The sequence below is a fragment of the Anomaloglossus baeobatrachus genome, chromosome 1, assembly GCF_048569485.1.
Source record: "Anomaloglossus baeobatrachus isolate aAnoBae1 chromosome 1, aAnoBae1.hap1, whole genome shotgun sequence".
NCBI classification, from domain to species: domain Eukaryota; kingdom Metazoa; phylum Chordata; class Amphibia; order Anura; family Aromobatidae; genus Anomaloglossus; species Anomaloglossus baeobatrachus.
Genome location: NC_134353.1, coordinates 880,151,047 through 880,174,898, shown reverse-complemented (window position 1 = coordinate 880,174,898; position 23,852 = coordinate 880,151,047). Strand labels below are relative to the sequence as shown.

Here is a 23,852-nt window from a genome sequence, read left to right as displayed (position 1 = left end):
GCGGCGAACTACAGGACCCAGGAGGCCGGCGATGAAACATAAGGTACACTATATTATACTATATGCTCACCTTACCTCAGTTCCATCGCAGGCCTCCTGGGTCTTTTAGTTTGCTGCCAGGACGTCGCGATGTACCCGGGAACTACAAGAACCATGAGACCGGCGGTGGAACGGAAGGTAAGGTGAGCATAATACTGTATGTGTGTGTTTTGTGCGTGCTTGTGTGTTTGTGTGGACTGCAAGAGCGGGTCAGAGCGCGGTGGATGTACGGAACCGGAAGTGTGTGAGGTGAGGATTTCGCTCGTACAGCAAAGCTTACTCGTAAATAGAGTTACAAATTTACAGAAAGCTTTGCTTGTTAAGCGAAATTCTCGTTAAGTGGGTTACTCGTTAAGCGAGGTTCCACTGTACACTTAAAAATATTTTTTATTTTTTTAAATTGACTTTTTACTCCATCTTCTAAGGGGAGTTATTCAATGCTTTTATATTTTTTTAAAAACATTTTTCAAATACTTTGTAGTCTCCTTAGGAAATGTGAATCTGGGATTGTCTGATCTCTTAGGCCATGTGCCCACGGGAGAAAATACCTTCTGATGTTGCCACGGAAAACCTGCAGATTTTCTAGATTTTCCAGATAAATCCGCAAGTTTGAGCAAGTATAGACACTCCCCATGTTATCCTATGGGATTTGGGGAGTGCTGTATCAATGCTGCTCTATTTGCGGCTGCAGAAAATGCTGCGGATTTCCCGCAGCCGCAGGTAACAGCATGTCAATTATTCTTGCAAAATTATCTGAGGAATTCCCGCCCCTCCGCTATGGAGATACAGGGCGGGAAATCTGCACTGTTTCTGCAGGTTTACCCCAACAATTCTGCTAGAAATCTGCAATAACGGATAGCTGCGGATTCCAGGGAGCTCCTGCGTGATTCTGCAGAAATACGTGCAGAAAATTCTGCAGGTACGTTCTCCCGTGGGCACATGGCCTGCTACTACAACAGTATTGCAGTATATAGTAAAAAAAACAAAACACAAGGATTCTGATAGGAGCACCACAAAACATATACGGCTGCACACAAATGCTAACAATGAATAAGGGAACTCTGGTATTGCATTACTACTATAGGAATATTTGAGAGAAAAAAAAAAAGATATATTAGTTTATGCATTGGCAAATGCATGTGAGCCCGTTTAACACGGCAAGGTAATCTCTGTAAACCTAGAACCTAGCTTGAAATAAAACCTCCATGTCTGTGCAGCTAGATTCCAGCTTTAAAGGGGAGTGAACACAGCCTGGTTAAAGGGCGGAGAACCCAATCAGAAAGAGAAGCACTATAAAAATATAAAAAGACTGACCTGCACATCCAACAGGTGCTAGCCGAAATCCAGATAGTGGCATTTCAAGTTAGGTTCCCTGTATAAGGAGATATACCTTGCTGTGGTGACTGGGCTCACGTGCATTGGCTAATACATAAACTAAATATCTCTTTCTTTCAAGTATTCCTATAGCAGCAATACCAGAGTTCCCTTATACGGCTGCACACTAAAATGCTAACAATGAATAGGTTTTGTAGTTGTAATGCGTTTTCGGCTAGCACCTATTCACGCTTGTTAGATGTGTGGGTCAGTCTTTTTATATATTTTTAATGTATATACACACCGTCATGGCAGGCAAGGGGGTCTTCAACAGACCCTCAGCTGTCATGGCAACCCATCAGCACCCAGTGATAGTGTCACGGGGAAGTCAATGAGCACTTAAAATGATATGCCCCATGGGCTACACTCTGTAAATAACAAAGTCAATGATTGACAGTGACATTTAGCAGGTTACCAGCCATAGGTGCAAGTTGGCTCCACCCACGGGCATTAAAAGCAGATGATGGCTGAATAACACAACCATCATCTGCGAGGAATGGGGCAGGCTCAGATTCGAAGAAGAGAACCCAAATCCCCTAAAGAGAAACCCTAAAAGGATAAATTTTCCTTTTTAATTTATAGGGTTATTCCCATCTTGCACATTTACACAAAATATGCCAGAAATGTGTGCTGGATGCTCGCTCTACATCGGGGACACTGCACTTCCCTCTACAACAATCCCCTCCTTGAATTTTGAGGATCCCCACATGTTCACTTGCTCCGATGTTTATAAAACCTAAAGCAGTGAATAGGGAGTTGTGGAGATTTGCAGGCACCGCTCCATGCACCCACCACCCGGACAAGGTGACCATTTCACCAGGCAGTCCAGGAGACCCTCATTTTTCCACATCTATATAAGTCATTAATGGCATAGTTTGTATGCGAAGTGGAAAGAGCCCTTTAACCAGTTGTCATTCCCTTTAAACTGGACCTTACTGGTGTCGTGCTGTGCGGTGGTCACTCTGCGCTGTTTTGCTTCTAGCTCCTTCAGAAGCAGCATATAGAGGATCTCACTTATAGGGAACTTGTCAGATAATACATTCCCCCCTGAACCACGGTCAGTATGAATCAGGGACAGGTTCCCTTATTGGGATATCTATTTTTTTTCTGAAACGCTGAAGCTTTTCAGAGAAAAATTACTTTGGATGTGAGCAGGGAAAAAGGTGAGGTAGATGACTAGTCCGAGAGGTGGGCTCCCCGCCAGCTCCTCCCCATCACTCTGCTAGACCGATACGCCTCTCTCCATACACAAATACTGAGAGACCTGGCTTTTTACAGTCCAATTGGTTAATTGACAAATCAACCAGACTGTAAAACACCAGATGGAAGCTGTCCCTTTAGTACCCCTCTGCGGTCCATGCAGCCTGTGCAGGATCCATGCTGCTCATGGTTCGGGCAGCAGGACTCGTCTCACATGTTCCCAAGACAAAGAAAAAGATAACTGTAGAGACATGTACACTTGTATATATAAGATTGTAATACCTGAACTCAAGTGCTTTGATGGCCTCATGCATCTGGAGATACTCGGCCGCCTTGTATATGTCGGTGGCCTCCTCCTCCCCTTGCATCTGCAGTTTTGCAGTGTACGTGAACTCTATCAGATGTCGGAAGGCGGCATTACTCACTCCTGTGTACAGAATAAAAGCACAGCATTAGCTCTGAAGCCGCACGAGCTGGCAGCTGTGCACTGACAATACTTTCATCACCAGTGAAGATGGATCATTTTTGCTGGACAAACTACTCATAGCTCATAAATCAATAATGGCAAAAAAAAGGAATCTGACCCCAGGTTTTTGCCATGTATTGTGAGAGCAGCATGATGTAGGGGCGGAGTCCCTGATATCTGTGCATGTATCACTTACTGGGCTGCTTGATAAAAATTGCTGTTTTCTCTTCTGCAGATCTACCAGTTCTCTGAATACTGAGCTCTGTGTAACCTCCGCCCCAATCACTGATTGGCCACTTTCTTTGCACACTGTGCATAGGCAGAAAGCTATCAATTAATAGTGGGGACAGGGTTACACAGAGGAGGACTGGATTATATGAGACTCCTAGCCCCACCCCCCAAATTTAGGCTGTATTCAAATTAAAGGGAGCCTGTCACCACTTTTTTGGCCTATAAGCTGTGGCCACCACCACCGGGCTCTTATATATAGCATGTTAGAATGCTGTATATAAGAGCCCAGGCCGGGGGTATAACATAAAAAATGTTATAATACTTACCTAACGGTCGTGCTGTGGGCCTTATGGGTGTCTCCGTTGTCCGGTGCCGGCGCTGCCTCTTTTGGCCATCTTTGTTCTCCTTCTTTAGCCGCGGTGCATGACGGGTCCGACGTCATACACACTCGCCAGCATTCAGGTCCTGAGCAGGGCAGATCAAAGTATTGTAGTGCGCCTGTGCAGGACCAGCGAGTGTGTATGACGTAGCCGCTTCATGAACACAGGCTTCAGAAAGAGGACGAAGATGGCCGAAAAAGGAGGCGCCGGCACCGGACAACGGAGACGCCCATATGGCCAACCACGCGACCGTTAGGTGAGAATTATAACGTGATTTTTATGTTATACCCCCGGCCTGGGCTGTTATATACAGCATGTTAGAATCTATATATATAATTGCCTTATTCTGTCTGTCTGTCTTGCTCCAAAATTGTGTCCCGGGACATGTCCTTACGGTGACAAACAGCGGATTGGCTGCTGGCCTCGCCATGTCCCCGCCCCCCTGCACGGATTGGCCGCTCGCCTCGCCTTGGCTCCTCCCCCCCGCACGGATTGACCGCTCACCTCGCCTCGGGTCTGCCCCCCTCGCACGGATTGGCCATGTCGTTACGGTGACAAACAGCGGATTGGCCGCTGGGCTCGCCCCCCCGCACGGATTGGCCGCTCGGCTTCACGGATTCGCCATGGCCCCGCCCCCCCGCACGGATTGGGCGCTCGCCTCGGCTCCTCCCGCCCGCACGGATTGGCCGCTCTCCTCGCCCAGGCTCCGCCCCCCCGCACAGATTGGCCGATCGCCCAGGCTCCGCCCCCCACATGAGGTGAGCGCATCAAGGTCCTGCGGCGGAACGAACACACACCACACACACACACACCACACACACACACACACCAGATCGCATCCACATACTCACAACATCCCGTGATATCGCTTGCTTCTCGGCGGCGATACGGTGTAGTGATCTTCCAGGACCTGCCGGAGGATCACATGGCCGGAAGCATGTGGTATCTCCGGATGTTGTGATTGTATCTATGCGTGTATGCGATCGGATGTGTGTGAGTGTATGCGATCGGATGTGTGTGAGTGTCAGTGTGTGTGTGTGAGTGTATGCGATCGGATCTGTGAGTGTCGGCAGAGGAGCACGGCGTGCAGCACAGCTGCTGGGACCGCCCACCGGTGGGCACATAAAAGAGAGCAGTAGAATCGGGTGTCCAAGCCGTGCCAATGACTAATCGATCACGAACGTAGGAGATAATTGTAACTTTATTGGAGCATAAGTCAACGCGTTTCAGAAGCCACCGCTTCCTTCCTCAGGACAAAGATAGCAAAAGTACAACGAATCGGAGATGGGATGGGGAGTGCGCAGCATGGGGATGGAGCACGATGGGGAGTGCGCAGCATGGGGGATAGAGCACGATGGGGAGTGTGCAGCATGGGGGATAGAGCACGATGGGGAGTGCGCAGCATGGGGGATAGAGCACGATGGGGAGTGCGCAGCATGGGAGATGGAGCACGTTTGGGAGTGCGCAGCATAGGGGATGGAGCACGATGGGGAGTGCGCAGCATAGGGAATGGAGCACGATGGGGAGTGCGCAGCATAGGGGATGGAGCACGATGGGGAGTGTGCAGCATAGGGGATGGAGCACGATGGGGAGTGCGCAGCATGGGGGATGGAGCACGATGGGGAGTGCGCAGCATGGGGGATGGAGCACGATGGGGGGTGCGCAGCATGGGGGATGGAGCACGATGGGGGGTGCGCAGCATGGGGGATGGAGCACGATGGGGGTGCGCAGCATGGGGATGGAGCACGATGGGGAGTGCGCAGCATAGGGGATGGAGCACGATGGGGAGTGCGCAGCATGGGGGATGGAGCACGATGGGGAGTGTGCAGCATGGGGGATGGAGCACGATGGGTGGTGCGCAGCATGGGGGATGGAGCACGATGGGTGGTGCGCAGCATGGGGGATGGAGCACGATGGGTGGTGCGCAGCATGGGGGATGGAGCACGATGGGGAGTGCGCAGCATGGGGGATGGAGCACAATGGGGAATGCGCAGCATGGGGGATGGAGCACGATGGGGAGTGCGCAGCATGGGGGATGGAGCACGATGGGGGGTGCGCAGCATGGGGGATAGAGCACGATGGGGGGTGCGCAGCATGGGGGATAGAGCACGATGGGGAATGCGCAGCATGGGGGATGGAGCACGATGGGGAGTGCGCAGCATGGGGGATGGAGCACGATGGGGGGTGCGCAGCATGGGGGATAGAGCACGATGGGGGGGTGCGCAGCATGGGGGATAGAGCACGATGGGGAGTGCGCAGCATGGGGGATAGAGCACGATGGGGGAGTGCGCAGCATGGGGATGGAGCACAATGGGGAGTGGGGATGGAGCACGATGGGGGGTGCGCAGCATGGGGGATGGAACATGATGGGGGTGCGCAGCATGGGGGATGGAGCACGATGGGGAATGCGCAGCATGGGGGATGGCGCACAATGGGGAGTGGGGATGGAGCACGATGGGGGGTGCGCAGCATGGGGGATGGAGCACGATGGGGAATGCGCAGCATGGGGGATGGAGCACGATGGGGAATGCGCAGCATGGGGGATGGAGCACAATGGGGAGTGGGGATGGAGCACGATGGGGGGTGCGCAGCATGGGGGATGGAGCATGATGGGGGGGGGGGTGCGCAGCATCGGGGATGGAGCACGATGGGGGGTGCGCAGCATCGGGGATGGAGCACGATGGGGGGTGCACATCTCCCCCCCAAAACACACACACACACACACACTGTCACACACGCACTGCACAACACACCACACATACACTGGGAACCACAAACACTGCCCTACACAGACACCCACACACACACAACGCCGCACACACAAATATACGCACATACCGCACAACACACACATTGCACAAAACATACCTCCCCAAAACACACACACACCCACACAAACCGCGCAACACACATACACAATGATACAGACACACAGCGCTCTACAAACAACGCAACACACAAACAACACCGCTCTCACCCCCCCGCCACACCCAGACAACACCCAGAACATGTACAGCCCCTACACAAACACTTGCTAACTACAGACAACAACATATAACAAAAATCATACATTAACTACACAATACGTAAATTCTAGAATACCCGATGCGTAGAATCGGGCCACCTTCTAGTGTGTAGATAAGAGCCCGTGGTGGTGGCCACAGCTTATAGGCCAAAAAAGTGGTGACAGGTTCCCTTTAAGGAGAAAATGGGAGTCTCTGTGTTGAGTGCAAAAGCACAGTTTTTAGCAGGCCAATTTAAAAATAGCGGCGAGTAGAGCACTCTAATACATACATATAAACAATTGTGAACCTGGCCGCGGACCAGACAACACAAACTAGTGGACAACTGTCCTACAATGTCATCAGGTTGTTATTACCCTACTCTGCCTATAAAAAGCTAATAGCCTCTCCAACTTGTTTCACCATGTCTGGCTTCATCAGGGGACTGAGGCTATAGTGAATTAGCATGTATAAATACATGTGTGGTCCATATAAAGGACTGGCACATGACTTATTCCTTCTAAAGACAATACTAAGGACCAGGGGGCATTCACTGCGAGTGGAAGAAGGTGATTCCGGCAGCTAAATAGGAAAGGGTTCTTTACAGTTAGAGCAGTCAGACTGTGGAATGCCGACCACAAGAGGTAGTAATGGCAGATACTATAACAGCTTTTATATCAGGGCTGGATGATTTCCTCAGTACACAACATTGGTGGTTATAAATGATTTAGTGACAAAATGTATAATTGGTGGAGGAAGGGGGAACTCAATGGAGCGAGGGATTTTTTCAACCTATGTAACTCCACATGGAGGGAGCAGCTTTATGCATGCACTTTGTCTGTTTCTACTTCTCTTGGCTCAATGATAGCAGCCAGATCTTGGTATATTAGCTCTTGCTCTGTTTACCGGTATTCTGCAGGCTCCAGCGGATGGTGCGGTGCTCGCTGTTGTTACGGTAAGATATGACTGTAATACTCCAGTATCTGATAACCTGCATCGCCGGTCATCTTAGTCTTGCTAGTTATTATACCACAACAATACCGGCTTTGCCCTTCATTTCACAGGGATGCCCCCTCCCCATCACCCTCCCTCCGGCATTACACAGCATTCTGATCATATTTTAGTATCGCATTGATGACATGAAGCGAGTATTACACCCAGTTATCTACAATGTCAAGCAAAAAACATCCAGGAAGACAAAGATACTATTGCCAAAGCACAACTGGACTCCAGAAATCGTTGTCTCTACCGAGCGTAGGTGACAGGCTCAGTAAAACCTCTAAAATAATGAAAATTAAAAACAAACACATTTTCAGGGTTAATTCAATTTTCATTACATCCGTGCGAGGAATACCTTCTATTTCTACCAACGGTTCTTCTGTAAAATCCTTAAAGAATTGGTGGAAAAAATGGCTGCAGGCGGCAAGGACGGCTTTGTGGGCTTTGAAATGGTGTCCTGAAATGAATACAGCAGTCATTAGTATAATGCATTCACTCCCTAGAATATAAAATAACCAGTCACTAAAGGGGTTTTCCAGGAGTGAGATATTGATGGTCTGGATGTAGGAGATTTTTAAAGGGGTTCTCGGGGAAAATAACCCCTCCCCCCCATAAAAATAAAGGCTTTTTGATCTAATACTGGAGATACCAGGAGTACTTAGGTAAGAAGAGGCTGCTCACACTGCTGTCCACCGTGTCTATATGATCCAATACTGGAGACACCAGGGGTGATGAGGTAGGAAGAGCCTGCTCACACTGCTGTCCATCGTGTCTATATGATCTAATGCTGGAGGTACCAAGAGTGCTGAGATAGGAAGAGGCTGCTCACACTGCTGTCTACTCTGTTTATCTGATCTAATATTAGAGATACGAGTGCTGAGGTGAGAGGAGGCTGCTCCCATTGCTGTCCACCCTGTTTATCTGATCTAACACTAGATACTAGAGGTGCTGAGGTAAGAAGAGGCTGTTCACACTGCTGTCCATCCCGACTTTCTGATGTAATACTGTAGATAACAGCAATGCTGAGGTAAGAAGATGCTACTTACACTAATGTCTACATTGGCTGTCTGAAGTAATACTGGAGATATCAGGGCTGCTGAGGTAAGTAGAGGCTGCTCACACTGTTCGCCATCCTGCCTTTTTGATGTAATACTGTAGATACCAAGAATGCTGAGGTAAGAAGAACCTGCTCCCACTGCTGTCCATTCTGTCTATCTAATCTAATAATGGAAATACCAGGGTGCTGAGGTAAGAAGAGGCTGCTCACATTGCTGTACCCTTCTTTCTGAATGACTGTACATTGTATGTGTTATCTCCAGGTCACAGCAGTGGATCTTCTTACTGCACATGCTCAAAGGCACGTCTTGTTGACATTCAAAGGTAGGTTTCTGTGATTGTATAGTAGATCAGTTCATTTTTTTAACCCTAGAACGTTCAAGCATAACAATCTACCATAAAAAAACAAATGACCTAGCAGGCCTGCGAGGCCCCAGGTATGCGTTCTAGGGTTAAATGACCTCCCCAGTCAAAACAATTGTGATTTGTTAATTTAAAGTATTAGGATTTTATTTATAACAACATTTCTTTTAGTTAATTTTTCCCCTTGTATTACCGGAGATCCATCTTAAAATCAGATCAGAGAGGGCCTGAAGCCAGCACACCCACCGATCAGCTGTTTGCAGCTACCTCGGAAGCAGCGCCAATCTGTGCAGTGAGCCATTCTCAGTCGAACCCTACAGACGGGTCATCAATATGTAAACAAGGACAACACTTTCAATGGGGCAAATCCACAATATCATCCTCTTCTGTTTTGCTGCAACTATTACTGGGGCCCACAACCTGTCCTCATTAAGGCTGTTTTCTATTTCTTCACCCCACACACACATGCACGATCAGTCAAGGGAGTATGTGTTTTCAATAGAGAAATGAGAATAACCTGCTGGCAGACACCTCTCGTAGTAGTTTATCTATTATAACAGAAGGATTGGGCATGCTAAAATCCAACATGCGTGATCTTAGTTTTTCTGATATCTGGCATGTGGTGAGAGCCAGAACACTCCCAAACACATTAGATTGTCGGCCAGTCCTATAGAAATCAATAGGTTTGCCAATATTTATCTATGGTTTATGGCCAGAAGTCAATGATCTATAACGTCTTGTAACCTTCCACCAGGGGGATTATAAATATGTGAGGCAGACACTGTGCCCGCTGTTCATAGACTGGGTCTGCACAACACGCCGTGTGTATAAGTAACCGCATGTAAGTGCCAGGTTACTGCAGTCAATCGCACAGCTCTGAGCTGGCAATATCGGGCAGATCTGGGTTCTCTCCAATTCTTGTACTTATACCTTTACCGTAAGGAATCCATTATCTTCTCACATGAATTATCACCAATCATTTCCAGACTCCTGATCAGCAATCTGACTTCTGTAATAAGTTATTCAACATGTATTTTCTTTTACAGCAATTTGTCAGACTGTGATGACAACGAATAGAGGAATGAGTTACATGACTGGAGACACTTACCGTAGTAATATATACAAGGCACACCTGAATTCAGTAAAATGATGATTTTTTATTATTTCATACTCAGTATAGTCAAGTCAAGACGTTGCGGCCCAAACATGGCCTTCATCAGTAACTAGCACCTGAGATGAAGGCAGTATTTGGAATGCTAGCAGATAGGTGACTGGGATCTGCAGCCTGTTATTTCTGCCATAGGCAGTTGTAGTAATGCTATTAAGAGTCTCTGTGGTTTGCAGCCTGTCATTAGCAGTATCCACAGTAGTACACAGTAGTGGATACTGCTAATGACAGGCTGCAAACCACAGAGACTCTTAATAGCATTACTACAACTGCCCATGGCAGAAATAACAGGCTGCAGATCCCAGTCACCTATCTGCTAGCATTCCAAATACTGCCTTCATCTCAGGTGCTAGTTACTGATGAAGGCCATGTTTGGGCCGCAACGTCTTGACTTGACTATACTGAGTATGAAATAATAAAAAATCATCATTTTACTGAATTCAGGAGTGCCTTGTATATATTACTACTGTATATGGTCTGGAAACCTACCTGAGCACCCTGGTAACTAGAAATTCGGTAGAAGTGCCTTATCCTTTTGAACTGGAGACACTTACCGTCCACAATCAGGGTGATGTCCGTGAATTGGTCCTGCTCCCGCTGCTCGTTTAACCTGTCCAACATCACTTTATAGTGGTCTGGAAATTCCTGAATGCAGCCCATCGTCTCCTCCGCTTCCATACCTCAACAGCTAGTCTGAAAAACAGAGACGAGTCAGAGGCTGTCCACACTGCGCTTTGTATTAGGCTATGTGCCCACGGGACCCTGTACCCAAGGATTTTGCCGCTGAAAACCTGCGGATTTATCTGGATTTTCTAGATAAATCCGCAGGTTTTAGCAAGTACAGACACTCCCCATGTTATCCTATGGGACATGGGGAGTGCTGTGTCCATGCTGCGGTATGTGTGGCTGCGGAATATGCTGCAGATGTCCCACAGCCGCACATAACTGCATATCAATTATTCCTGCAGAAATACCTGCAGAATTCCTGCCTCTCCACTATGGAGATAAAGGCCGGGACTTCCGCAGGTAAGTCACATGAATGTCCGCAGGTTTACCGCAGATATTTTGCTGGAATCCCGCAGCAATGAATAGCTGTGGATACCAGGGATCAGCTGCGGGAAACCTGCGGACGTACCTGCGGATCTATCCGCGGGTACATTGTCCCGTGGGCACATAGCCTAATTGTATTACCATCAGTTCTCCACCCACAGCTTGTCTGAAAAATGGTATCTAGATGGAAATTGTTCACTTAAATAAGGCAAAAAGGTCCAAAGTAGGAGACTGAATCATGCCTTTTCGAAATTAAGACGGACGCTCTCGATGGAAACCTGAAAGTTTTGCAAAAGGCAGTGAACATGGCCTTAAATAGTATCCATACAGCACACACAAAATTAAAGGGAACCAATCACCAGGATTTTCGTATATAAGCTAAAGCCAGTGCTATACTGGCACTATCAGGCTGATTCTATACATACCTGTAGTGGTCAGCTCGGATGTTTAGGTTTTGACATCCAAGAAAGTAAAGTTTATAAAATTAGCTGCTTGTTGAGTGACAGCAACTGAGGATCAGATAATATCTGAAGGTATGCATTCTTATCCCCTCCCCCTGTTAGAATTGGCATAAGTATTATACATTCAACCCAGCAGGACCTGTGTGAGGTCATACCCAGTATTACTTGTGAGACTGCATGGAGGGAATACAGGGCACTCCTGTCAGCGGTGGACACCACAGTATTCCCTCCACGCAGCCTCACAATTGGCGGTGCGCTGAACTGATAAAGGTCTGAATGAAGACAAACATTTTCACCCATAACTGGATCCACCACATTGTAAAATAAAAGCAAGTTTCACGCAATTGGGAGTGTTTGGATTCTGATTTTTACATGGTTAGCTGCCACCTGTCTGCTGATCGGATGAGCGGGGAATAATAATGGCTCGCCGCGCAAGCCTGCATTGTAGGGCCATACATGACAAATGATGTTTAGGTATGTCATTGGTCGTGGAGGGGTTAAAGGATCAATAAAAAAAAAAAAAGCCAACAGATCTACCTTTCTGGACCTGACATCACCTCCCTACTAACCAAAATCCCACAATGTCTGTCTGCTATTTCATCCTTCTCTGCGAGATTCCTAAATCTTAACATGGACAAAACAGAATTCATTATCTTTCCTCCTCCTCACTCATCTCCTCCAACAAGCCTATCAATCAAAGTCAATGGCTGCTCACTCTCCCCAGTCTCACAAGCTCGTTGCCTTGGGGTAATTCTAGACTCTGCTCTATCCTTCAAGTCACACATCCAAGCCCTCTTCACCTCATGCAGACTACAACTCAAAAACATCTCCCGGATCCGTGCTTTCCTTGACCAAGAATCAGCAAAAACACTAGTGCATGCCCTCATCTCCCGCCTCAACTATTACAACCTCCTGCTCTCTGGCCTCCCTTCATACACTCCCCTCCAATCTATGCTAAACTCTGCAGCCCAATTAATCCACCTGTCCCATCACTACTCCCCAGCCTCACCACTCTGCCAATCCCTTCACTGGCTTCCCATTGCCTAAAGACTCCAGTTCAAAACCCTAACCATGACTTACAAAGCCATCGACAACCTGTCCCCTCCTTACATCTGTGACGTAGTCTCCCAGTACATACCTGCACGCAACCTCAGATCCTCACAAGATCTTCTCTATTTCTCTTATCTCCTCTTCCCACAATCACATACAAGATTTCTCCTGTGCCTCCAGCATACTCTGGAATGCTCTCCCCAGTATATCAGACTCTCGCTACTGTGGAAATCTTTAAAAGGAACCTGAAGAACCATCTCTTCCGACAAGCCTACAACCTACAATAACTCTCAGTCCATTACACCATTGCACAATCAGCTCTGTCCTCACCTACTGTACCCTCACCCATCCCATGTAGACTGTGATCCCTCATGGGCAGGGTCCTCTCTCCTCCTGTAGACTGTGATCCCTCATGGGCAGAGTCCTCTCTCCTCCTGTAGACCAGGGCTGTGGAGTCGGTAAGCCAAACCTTCGACTCCGACTCCTCAATTTCTCTTGCACCGACTCCGACTCCGGCTCCGACTCCGGCTCCTACATATATTGCTTATAGTTAGGTGAAAAAAAAGAGAATTTTGTTTACTTACCGTAAATTCTTTTTCTTATAGTTCCGTATTGGGAGACCCAGACATTGGGTGTATAGCTTCTGCCTCTGGAGGACACACAAAGTACTACACTCAAAAGTGTAGCTCCTCCCTCTGAGCTTATACACCCCCTGGAGAACCAGATCTAGCCAGTTTAGTGCAAAAGCTGAATGAGAATAGCCACCCACAAGTAAAAACAGAGCAAGAACCGGAACAACCGGAGACTCTGTCCACGACAACAGCCGGTGATAACACACGGAACAAGAACCTGCCAACAGGCAACAGGGAGGGAGCTGGGTCTCCCAATACGGAACTATAAGAAAAAGAATTTACGGTAAGTAAACAAAATTCTCTTTTTCTTTATCGTTCCTATGGGAGACCCAGACATTGGGACGTCTCAAAGCAGTCCATGGGTGGGAATAAACAGAAAAACTAAGAAGTAGGCGGAGCCCAACTTCACAAAAGGCGACAGCCGCCTGAAGGATGCGTCTGCCCAAGCTCGCATCTGCCGAAGCATCAGCATGCGCTTGGTAGTGCTTTGAAAAGGTATGCAGGCTAGTCCAAGTGGCACCCTGACAGACTTGCTGAGCCGTAGCCTGGTGCCTGAAAGCCCAAGAGGCACCGACAGCTCTGGTCGAGTGTGCCTTGATCCCCGGCTTGGGAGGCACCTGAGAACACTGGTAGGCATCCGAAATGGTCGACCTAATCCAACGGGCTAAGGTCGGCTTAGAAGCAGAGAGGCCCTTACGCTGACCTGTGGTTAGCACAAAAAGAGGTGCACCGCCTAAGAGCAGCGGTGCGAGACACATAAATCCGGAGAGCACGCACCAGATCCAGAGTATGCAACGCTTTTTCAAAGCGATGAACAGGAGCCGGACAAAAGGAAGGTAGGGTAATGTCCTGGTTAAGGTGGAAAGGAGAAACCACCTTAGGGAGAAAGTCCGAAGTCGGACGGAGCACCACCTTGTCTTGATGAAAAACCAAAAAAGGTGACTCCGAAGAGAGCGCAGCCAAATCAGAGACTCTCCTGAGGGAAGTTATGGCTACTAGAAAGACCACTTTCTGTGAAAGACGAAACAAAGAAACCTCCCTAAAAGGCTCAAAGGGGAGTTTCTGCAAAACCGTGAGAACCAAATTGAGGTCCCAGGGATCCAAGGGCCGCCGGTAAGGTGGAATGATGTGAGACACGCCCTGCATGAAGGTGCGGACCTGAGCCAGCCGGGCGATACGCCGCTGGAACAGCACTGACAGAGCCGAGACTTGTCCCTTGAGAGTGTTGAGGGACAGTCCCAGCTGCAGACCGGACTGTAGAAAGGACAGAAGGGTCGGCAAGGAAAAAGGCCAAGGAGGATGGCCGGAAGAGCGACACCAGGACAGGAAAATTTTCCAAGTCCTGTGATAGATCTTGGCAGAGGAAGACTTACGGGCCCGAGTCATAGTGGAGAGGACTTCAGGGGGGATACCAGAAGCCGTCAAGATCCAGGACTCAAGAGCCACGCCGTGAATCTGAGAGCCGCAGAATTCTGGCGGAAAAACGGACCTTGTGAGAGAAGGTCTGGACGGTCCGGAAGATGCCACAGCACCACTACGGACAGATGGAGCAGGTCTGGGTACCAAGCTCGCCTGGGCCAGTCCGGAGCAATGAGGATGACTCGACGGCCCTCCATTCTGATCTTGCGCAGAACTCTGGGCAAGAGAGTTAGAGAGGGAAACACGTAGGACAGACGAAACTGGGACTAGTCTTGAACCAGAGCGTCCGCGGCGAATGCCTGAGGATCGTGGGAGCGAGCCACGTAAACCGGAACCTTGTTGTTGTGACGGGATGCCATTAGGTCCACGTCCGGAGTGCCCCACTTGCGGCAGATTGACTGAAACACTGCCGGATGCAGGGACCACTCGCCACTGTCCACGGTTTGACGGCTGAGATAATCTGCCTCCCAGTTTTCTTTCGCCTGGTATGTGGACTGCGGATATGGTGGACTTGGAGTCCTCCGTCCATTGAAGGATGCGTTGCACCTCCAACATTGCCAGGCAGCTGCGTGTCCCGCCTTGGTGATTGATGTAGGCAACCGCTGTCGCGTTGTCTGACTGGACTCGGATGTGCTTGCCCGCCAATAGGTGGTGAAAAGCTAGGAGAGCCAGAAGCACGGCTCTGGTTTCCAGCACATTGATCGAGAGGGCTGACTCGGACGGAGTCCAAGTGCCCTGTGCTCGGTGGTGGAGACATACCGCTCCCCAGCCGGATAGACTGGCATCCGTGGTGAGGATCACCCAGGACGGGGCCAGGAAGGAGCGTCCCTGAGACAGAGAGAGAGGCCGAAGCCACCACTGAAGAGAGCTCCTGGTCTGTGGCGACAGAGCCACTAACCTGTGCAAGGAGGAAGGCCGCTTGTCCCAACAGCGGAGAATGTCCAGCTGCAGTGAACGCAGATGGAACTGGGCAAAGGGAACAGCCTCCATTGACGCCACCATCTGACCCAGCACCTGCATCAGATGCCTGATGGAATAACGGCGGGGCCTCAGCAGAGAGCGCACCGCCAGTTGGAGGGACTGCTGTTTGATTAAGGGCAACTTCACAAGTGCCGGCAGAGTCTCGAACTGCATCCCTAGGTACGTGAGCCTCTGGGTCGGAGTCAGAGTGGATTTGGGCAGATTGACAAGCCTCCCGAATTGGGCTAGAGTGGCGAGAGTGAGCGAGACACTCCGCTGACAGTCTGCGCTGGATGAAGCCTTGACTAGAAGCTCGTCCAGGTAAGGAATCACTGCCAACCCCTGGAGGTGCAGAACCGCAACCACTGCTGCCATGACCTTGGTGAATACCAGAGGGGCCATGGCGAACCCGAAGGGAAGAGCCACGAATTGGAAATGTTCCTCTCCGATTGCAAAACGTAGCCAACGCTGGTGTGAAACTGCAATTGGCACATGCAGATAGGCATCTCTGATGTCGATGAATGCCAGGAAATCCCCTTGGGTCATTGAGGCAATGACTGACCGCAGAGACTCCATGCGAAAATGCCGCACCTGAACATGCTTGTTGAGAAGCTTGAGATCCAGGATGGGCCGGAAGGGACCGTCCTTTTTGGGGACTAGGAAGAGATTTGAGTAGAAACCTCTGAACCGTTCCCGGGCGGGAACCGGTACAATTACTCCGTTGGCCTGCAAGGATGCCACGGCCTGAGAGAAGGCGGCGGCCTTGGGGCAGGGGGGGAGTTGACAGAAAAAATCTGTTTGGCGGGCTGGAAGAGAATTCTATCCTGTAGCCGTGGGAGATGATATCCCGCACCCACTGATCGGAGACGTGTTGAAACCACACGTCGCCAAAGTGGGAGAGCCTGCCACCGACTAAGGACGTTGCTGGCGCGGACAGATAGTCAAGAGGAGGCTGCCTTAGTGGCAGCAGCTCCTGCGGTCTTCTGTGGACGCGCTTTTGTGCGCCAGTTGGATTTTTGGTCCTTGGCTGAGTTAGTGGACGAGGCCGAGGGCTTAGAGGACGACCAGTTGGAGGAACGAAAGGAACGAAACCTCAGATGATTCCTACCCTGGACAGGTTTCCTGGTTTTGGTTTGTGGCATGGAAGTACTCTTCCCGCCAGTAGCTTCCTTAATAATTTCATCCAGCTGTTCACCGAACAGCCTGGACCCAGCAAAAGGGAGTCCAGCCGGTACTTCTTTGAAGAAGCATCTGCCTTCCACTCTCGAAGCCACAAGATCCTGCGGATAGCGAGGGAATTAGCCGAAGCCACCGCAGTGCGGTGAGAAGCCTCCAGCATGGCAGACATGGCATAGGATGAAAAAGCTGAAGCTTGGGAAGTCAAGGTAACCATTTCGGGCATAGATTCCCTGGCGAGGGAATGCATCTCCTCTAGAGAAGCAGAGATGGCTTTGAGAGCCCACACTGCTGCAAAAGTTGGAGAGAACGAGGTCCCTGCCGCCTCATATACAGATTTGGCTAGAAGGTCAACCTGGCGGTCAGTGGAATCCTTAAGAGAGGTGCCATCAGCCACTGATACAACGGTCCGGGCTGAGAGTCTAGACACCGGGGGGTCTACCTTTGGTGAATGAGCCCACTCCTTGACCACCTCAGGTGGAAAGGGAAAACGGTCATCAGAACCACGCTTTGGGAAGCGTTTGTCAGGACAGGCCCTAGGCTTGGTCACAGCGGCCTGAAAACTGGAGTGGTTAAAGAACACACTCTTTGTCCTCTTAGGCGAGGTAAACTGGTGCTTTTCTGCCAGAGAGGGTTGCTCCTCTGATACTGGCGGATTGAGATCCAGTACTGAATTAATGGACGCAATCAAATCACTAACATCTGAGTCACTTTTGAACAGATCAATGGGGCACATGGAGTAAAGGCCCTGTCACACACAGAGATAAATCTGTGGCAGGTCTGTGGTTGCAGTGAAATTGTGGACAATCAGTGCCAGGTTTGTGGCTGTGTACAAATGGAACAATATGTCCATGATTTCACTGCAACCACAGATCTGCCAAAGATTTATCTCTGTGTGTGACGGGGCCTTTAGCCTCCGATCCCCCTGTAAAGGCATCCTCCTCGTCCTGCGAGTCAGCTTCTGAAAAAGAGACGCGGGACGAGGAAGGAGAGGGAGCCCTGCGTCTCCTCTTAGGAGGACGGGGTCTGGGTCCAGATGATGAATCCTCTGTGAGCTCCGGTCCTGAGAGAGCTCTAGCAGCCGAGGCACCCTGTGAGGGGGGCTGATGCATGTTCAGCAAAGTCCTGGACAGATGTCCCATGGAGTCGGCAAAAGACTGGAAGATAGACCTAGATAAGGATTCTACCCAAGCCGGGGGTTCAGCCACAGTAGCCGGAGCAGCCGGAGAGACCACTGGGGGTGCGATTCCAGGCTGAGGCATCGTCAGGTTAGAGCAGGCATCACAATGTGGATAGGTGCTCGGTTCAGGCAGTAGGAGCTTACATGCAGTGCATACTGAATACAGCTTTGGAGCCTTGCTCCTCGTGTGAGACATGCTGCTGGAGTGGGGGCTCTGCCAGAGAATGACCCCCAGAGAGTATATACAGAGGTCCACAACCAGAGGTTGTGGCTTACCAGACCGCTGGAGCGGTGTTGTGTGCCCTCCAGATCCCGAAGCCCGGACCCCCAAGCACCTCAGCAGGGATGCTGCAGACCAGTGCTGATCTCAGGGAAAAACGCTGAGAAAATGGCCGCCGGAGCAAAGAGAGGGGGCGGGACTCACTCTGGGAGCGGGATCTGGAGGGCCATAGAGACTTACAGGGGAGGAGACATGTACCCAGTGAGGAGTGTCCCTCCCCTGTGCAGAACGGCCGCTGGGCGGAGCCGCGCTGTCCCTCTGCATGAATGACATGCGAGGGCAGTGAAACCGAAAGTAGGCCTCCGGCGAAGCCGGGGCCTAAATTTGAGCGGTGCGGCCGGCGCGCAGGCACCATCGGCGCGGTTCTCAGGCGACAGCCAGAGAACCCGCCGGAAATGTGAGAAAACTCAGCACACTCTCCAATAACAATAAAGTACAGGGACCCCCAATATATAAACGTCTCAGGTACTTAGCTTGCTGAGACGCAGGGTTCCAAGTCCCTGGGGATGAGTGCTCCGGTAGAGCAGGATCCTGAAGGGCTGCGGATGGAGACCGGTCTCCTGCCAAGCATGGAGAACCGTGCTGGCTCCCACTTCAAGCCAGAGCCCGAGGGATGGTGAAGGAGCACGGCATGTAAGGCTCCAGCCTTGGAATCAACCTTAACAGCACCGCCGACACAGTGGGGTAAGAAGGGACATGCCGGGGGTCCAGGCTTGGACCCGCTTTTCTTCAAACTCTTTCCAAAAATCAAAAATCAGATGAGAATGCATGTGTGGATGTATGCCTCCTGAACACAAAGCGATAAAACTGGCTAGATCTGGTTCTCCAGGGGGTGTATAAGCTCAGAGGGAGGAGCTACACTTTTGAGTGTAGTACTTTGTGTGTCCTCCGGAGGCAGAAGCTATACACCCAATGTCTGGGTCTCCCATAGGAACGATAAAGAAATTTATTGTAGTACATGAACATGTGTATGTGAACATCAGACATTTAATAATTTTTATGATACAATAATCAAGATATTTGGATAGAACATAAAATATATTTATTGGAATACAACTTTAGAACACAAAAACTAATAAATTGTAAATATGTAGATTACATATATATCTTGTGTGTATGTGTATATATATATATATATATATATATATATATACACATACACATATACACACACACACACACAGTGCCTAGAAGTGGTATTCAACCCCCTGCAGATTTAGCAGGTTTACACATTCGGAATTAACTTGGCATTGTGACATTTGGACTGTAGATCAGCCTGGAAGTGTGAAATGCACTGCAGCAAAAAAGAATGTTATTTCTTTATTTGTTTTTTTTTTTTAAATGGTGAAAAGTTTATTCAGAGGGTCATTTATTCAACCCCTCAAACCACCAGAATTCTGTTTGGTTCCCCTAAAGTATTAAGGGGTATTTCAGGCACAAAGAACAATGAGCTTCACATGTTTGGATTAATTATCTCTTTTTCCAGCCTTTTCTGACTAATTAAGACCCTCCCCAAACTTGTGAACAGCACTCATACTTGGTCAACATGGGAAAGACAAAAGGAGCATTCCAAGGCCATCAGAGACAAGATCGTGGAGGGTCACAAGGCTGGCAAGGGGTACAAAACCCTTTCCAAGGAGTTGGGCCTACCTGTCTCCACTGTTGGGAGCATCATCCGGAAGTGGAAGGCTTATGGAACTACTGTTAGCCTTCCACGGCCTGGACAGCCTTTGAAAGTTTCCACCCGTGCCGAGGCCAGGCTTGTCCGAAGAGTCAAGGCTAACCCAAGGACAACAAGGAAGGAGCTCCGGGAAGATCTCATGGCAGTGGGGACATTGGTTTCAGTCAATACCATAAGTAACGTACTCCAACGCAATGGTCTCCCTTCCAGACGAGCCCGTAAGGTACCTTTACTTTCAAAGCGTCATGTCAAGGCTCGTCTACAGTTTGCTCATGATCACTTGGAGGACTCTGAGACAGACTGGTTCAAGGTTCTCTGGTCTGATGAGACCAAGATCGAGATCTTTGGTGCCAACCACACACGTGACGTTTGGAGACTGGATGGCACTGCATACGACCCCAAGAATACCATCCCTACAGTCAAGCATGGGGGTGGCAGCATCATGCTGTGGGGCTGTTTCTCAGCCAAGGGGCCTGGCCATCTGGTCCGCATCCATGGGAAGATGGATAGCACGGCCTACCTGGAGATTTTGGCCAATAACCTCCGCTCCTCCATCAAGGATCTTAATATGGGTCGTCATTTCATCTTCCAACAAGACAACGACCCAAAGCACGCAGCCAAGAAAACCAAGGCCTGGTTCAAGAGGGAAAAAATCAAGGTGTTGCATTGGCCTAGTCAGTCTCCTGACCTTAACCCAATTGAAAACTTGTGGAAGGAGCTCAAGATTAAAGTCCACATGAGACACCCAAAAAACCTAGATAACTTGGAGAAGATCTGCATGGAGGAGTGGGCCAAGATAACTCCAGAGACCTGTGCCGGCCTGATCAGGTCTTATAAAAGACGATTATTAGCTGTAATTGCAAACAAGGGTTATTCCACAAAATATTGAACCTAGGGGTTGAATAATAATTAACCCACACTTTTATGTTGAAAAATTATTAAAATTTAACTGAGCAACATAACTTGTTGGTTTGTAAGATTTATGCATCTGTTAATAAATCCTGCTCTTGTTTGAAGTTTGCAGGCTCTAACTTATTTGCATCTTATCAAACCTGCTAAATCTGCAGGGGGTTGAAGACTACTTGTAGGCACTGTATATATTACATATTGTATTACATATTTACAATTTATTAGTTTTTTGTGTTCTAAAGTTGTATTCCAATAAATATTTTATGTTCTATCCAAATATCTTGATTATTGTATCATAAAAATTATTAAATGTCTAATGTTCACATTGTACTACAATAAATTTTTCACTTAAATATAAGCATTATACTAAACATTATTTAGTAAAATATTCAGCACATTCTGCAATGCACTCCTGTCCCCAATTTATTATATATTTTAGGAGTCGGAGTCGGTGCATTTTATACCGACTCCGACTCCACAGCCCTGCTGTAGACTGTGAGCCCTCGTGGGCAGAGTCCTCGCTCCTCCTGTAGACTGTGAGCCCTCGTGGGCAGAGTCCTCGCTCCTCCTGTAGACTGTGAGCCCTCGTGGGCAGAGTCCTCTCTCCTCCTGTAGACTGTGAGCCCTCGTGGGCAGAGTCCTCGCTCCTCCTGTAGACTGTGAGCCCTCGTGGGCAGAGTCCTCGCTCCTCCTGTAGACTGTGAGCCCTCGTGGGCAGAGTCCTCGCTCCTCCTGTAGACTGTGAGCCCTCGTGGGCAGAGTCCTCGCTCCTCCTGTAGACTGTGAGCCCTCGTGGGCAGAGTCCTCGCTCCTCCTGTAGACTGTGAGCCCTCGTGGGCAGAGTCCTCGCTCCTCCTGTAGACTGTGAGCCCTCGTGGGCAGAGTCCTCTCTCCTCCTGTAGACTGTGAGCCCTCGTGGGCAGAGTCCTCTCTCCTCCTGTAGACTGTGAGCCCTCGTGGGCAGAGTCCTCTCTCCTCCTGCAGACTGTGAGCCCTCGCGGGCAAGGTCCCCCTCTCCTCCTGTAGACTGTGAGCCCTCGCGGGCAAGGTCCTCTCTCCTCCTGTAGACTGAGCCCTCGTGGGCAGAGTCCTCTCTCCTCCTGCAGACTGTGAGCCCTCGCGGGCAAGGTCCCCCTCTCCTCCTGTAGACTGTGAGCCCTCGCGGGCAAGGTCCTCTCTCCTCCTGTAGACTGAGCCCTCGCGGGCAGGGTCCTCTCTTCTCCTGTAGACTGTGAGCCCTCGTGGGCAGGGTCCTCTCTCCTCCTGTAGACTGTGAGCCCTCGTGGGCAAAGTCCTCGCTCCTCCTGTAGACTGTGAGCCCTCTCGGGCAGGGTCCTTTCTCCTCCTATGCCAGTCTATTTTGTACTGTTCATGATTGTTGTACTTGTTTCTTAAGTACAGTATACCCTATTCACTTGTCAAAGCGCCATGGAATAAATGGCGCTATAATAATAAATATCAGCCTGTGCGCTTCTCATGATTGTGCTGATTTTTCCTCTTCATTTCCACTTTTTCTGCACAAACAGATCAGCGTCTCATGGCCCCAGCAGAGTGGATGGATTTATAGGACTCTCCGCTGCGCTGCTTTTTCCCATCCACAACATGGCAATCTCTCTTGCGAGTACGCTTAGTTTTCTGTGCACGTTTTCCCTATTGAATTGCATTAGATGCAGAAATTCTGCAGGTAAGAAATGCACTGATACAGTAATGTGCAGATCACATGCGATATCAATAAAGTTTTGTCAAAAACGAATGTCAAGAAGAATCAAAATCAAAGCAGCTTTATTTAAAAGAGACAAAAACTACAGCATCAAAAATGTGATTAAAATTACATGCAAAAAAAATGCAATCAAAAAATAAAAAAGCAAATAACCTTATAGGTGCAAAGAAGCTGCAGAAAATCTGCAACAGAATGTAACAGGGAGAGCGTCCGGCTATTACTGTGTCAGACATTAATGAAAAAGGAGTTGTCCATAGCAACCAGTCCGCAGCTCGCAATTGGAAAAGGAAAGCAGTGAGGTAACTAGTTGCTATGGTAACTATAGTGTATATTCCCAGATTCCAGAGCTACTCTTGCGTGACGTCACACACTCCGCCCCTCTCATTACCTATTGGCTATAGGCCGAACATCACGCTGCCGTCTCAACCAATCACAGCTTTGACCTGGTAACCGGAAGGCCTAGCTGTACCGTCTTCCTCCTGCTTCCCCAGATTCGGCGGTGGACGCCCGCGTGTGACCGGGCAGATAGCGTTATCACAGCCCCACCATGTGCCGCTACGGTCGGTGACATGACGCCTTTCCTAATCTGTCCCTTAGTACGCGCCAACGCTCCATTCTTAACAGTGTCGGCGCCAGTCGTTATTACGTCATCAAAACGCGCATTAAAATCTCCTCCTCACGCTGCGGGTTTCTCTCCCGCCATTGTGATGAGAAGAGCCTGGCTCACGTGACCCGCAGCCACTTCCCCAACTATCGGTATCCCGGTACTCACCGCCACTAGTGAGACTGGCTGCCCGCGGCCTCCTCCTAGCGAATGTGGATGGCTGTGGGGAGAGGGCGGGCGGCTCGGCTTCCCAGCGGCCCCCGCACAGGAAGTGACGTCATGACAGCCGGTAACTGGCGGGAAAAGCTGCAGAGAAAGAGTGCGGGGCCCCAGTGTGTGCCGAGTCGCCTGATACCGCTGTGCAGCCGGCGGAGCGCTCCGGAATACGGCTGCCCGCACGGCATGCTGGGAGTTGTAGTTTCACAATAGGGCTTTTCCAGCTGCTTCATCTT

At 49.5% G+C, this 23,852-nt stretch overlaps 1 protein-coding gene across 2 annotated transcripts in view; it reads right to left on the bottom strand.

Annotated features, from left to right (window-relative positions):
- The window catches only part of ZNF131 (zinc finger protein 131), a 65,686-nt gene extending 42,047 nt beyond the window's left edge, over positions 1–23,639 (bottom strand). For both annotated transcript variants that reach the window (XM_075342684.1, XM_075342691.1), the window contains exons 1-4: positions 23,569–23,639; positions 10,833–10,971; positions 8,047–8,148; positions 2,896–3,040 (exon numbers count right to left, since the gene is read on the bottom strand). In XM_075342684.1, coding sequence (XP_075198799.1) covers positions 2,896–3,040; positions 8,047–8,148; positions 10,833–10,956 — 371 coding nt within the window. In that variant the 5' untranslated portion in view covers positions 10,957–10,971; positions 23,569–23,639. The remainder of the gene's footprint in view (positions 1–2,895; positions 3,041–8,046; positions 8,149–10,832; positions 10,972–23,568) is intronic.
- Positions 23,640–23,852: the final 213 nt, after the last annotated feature.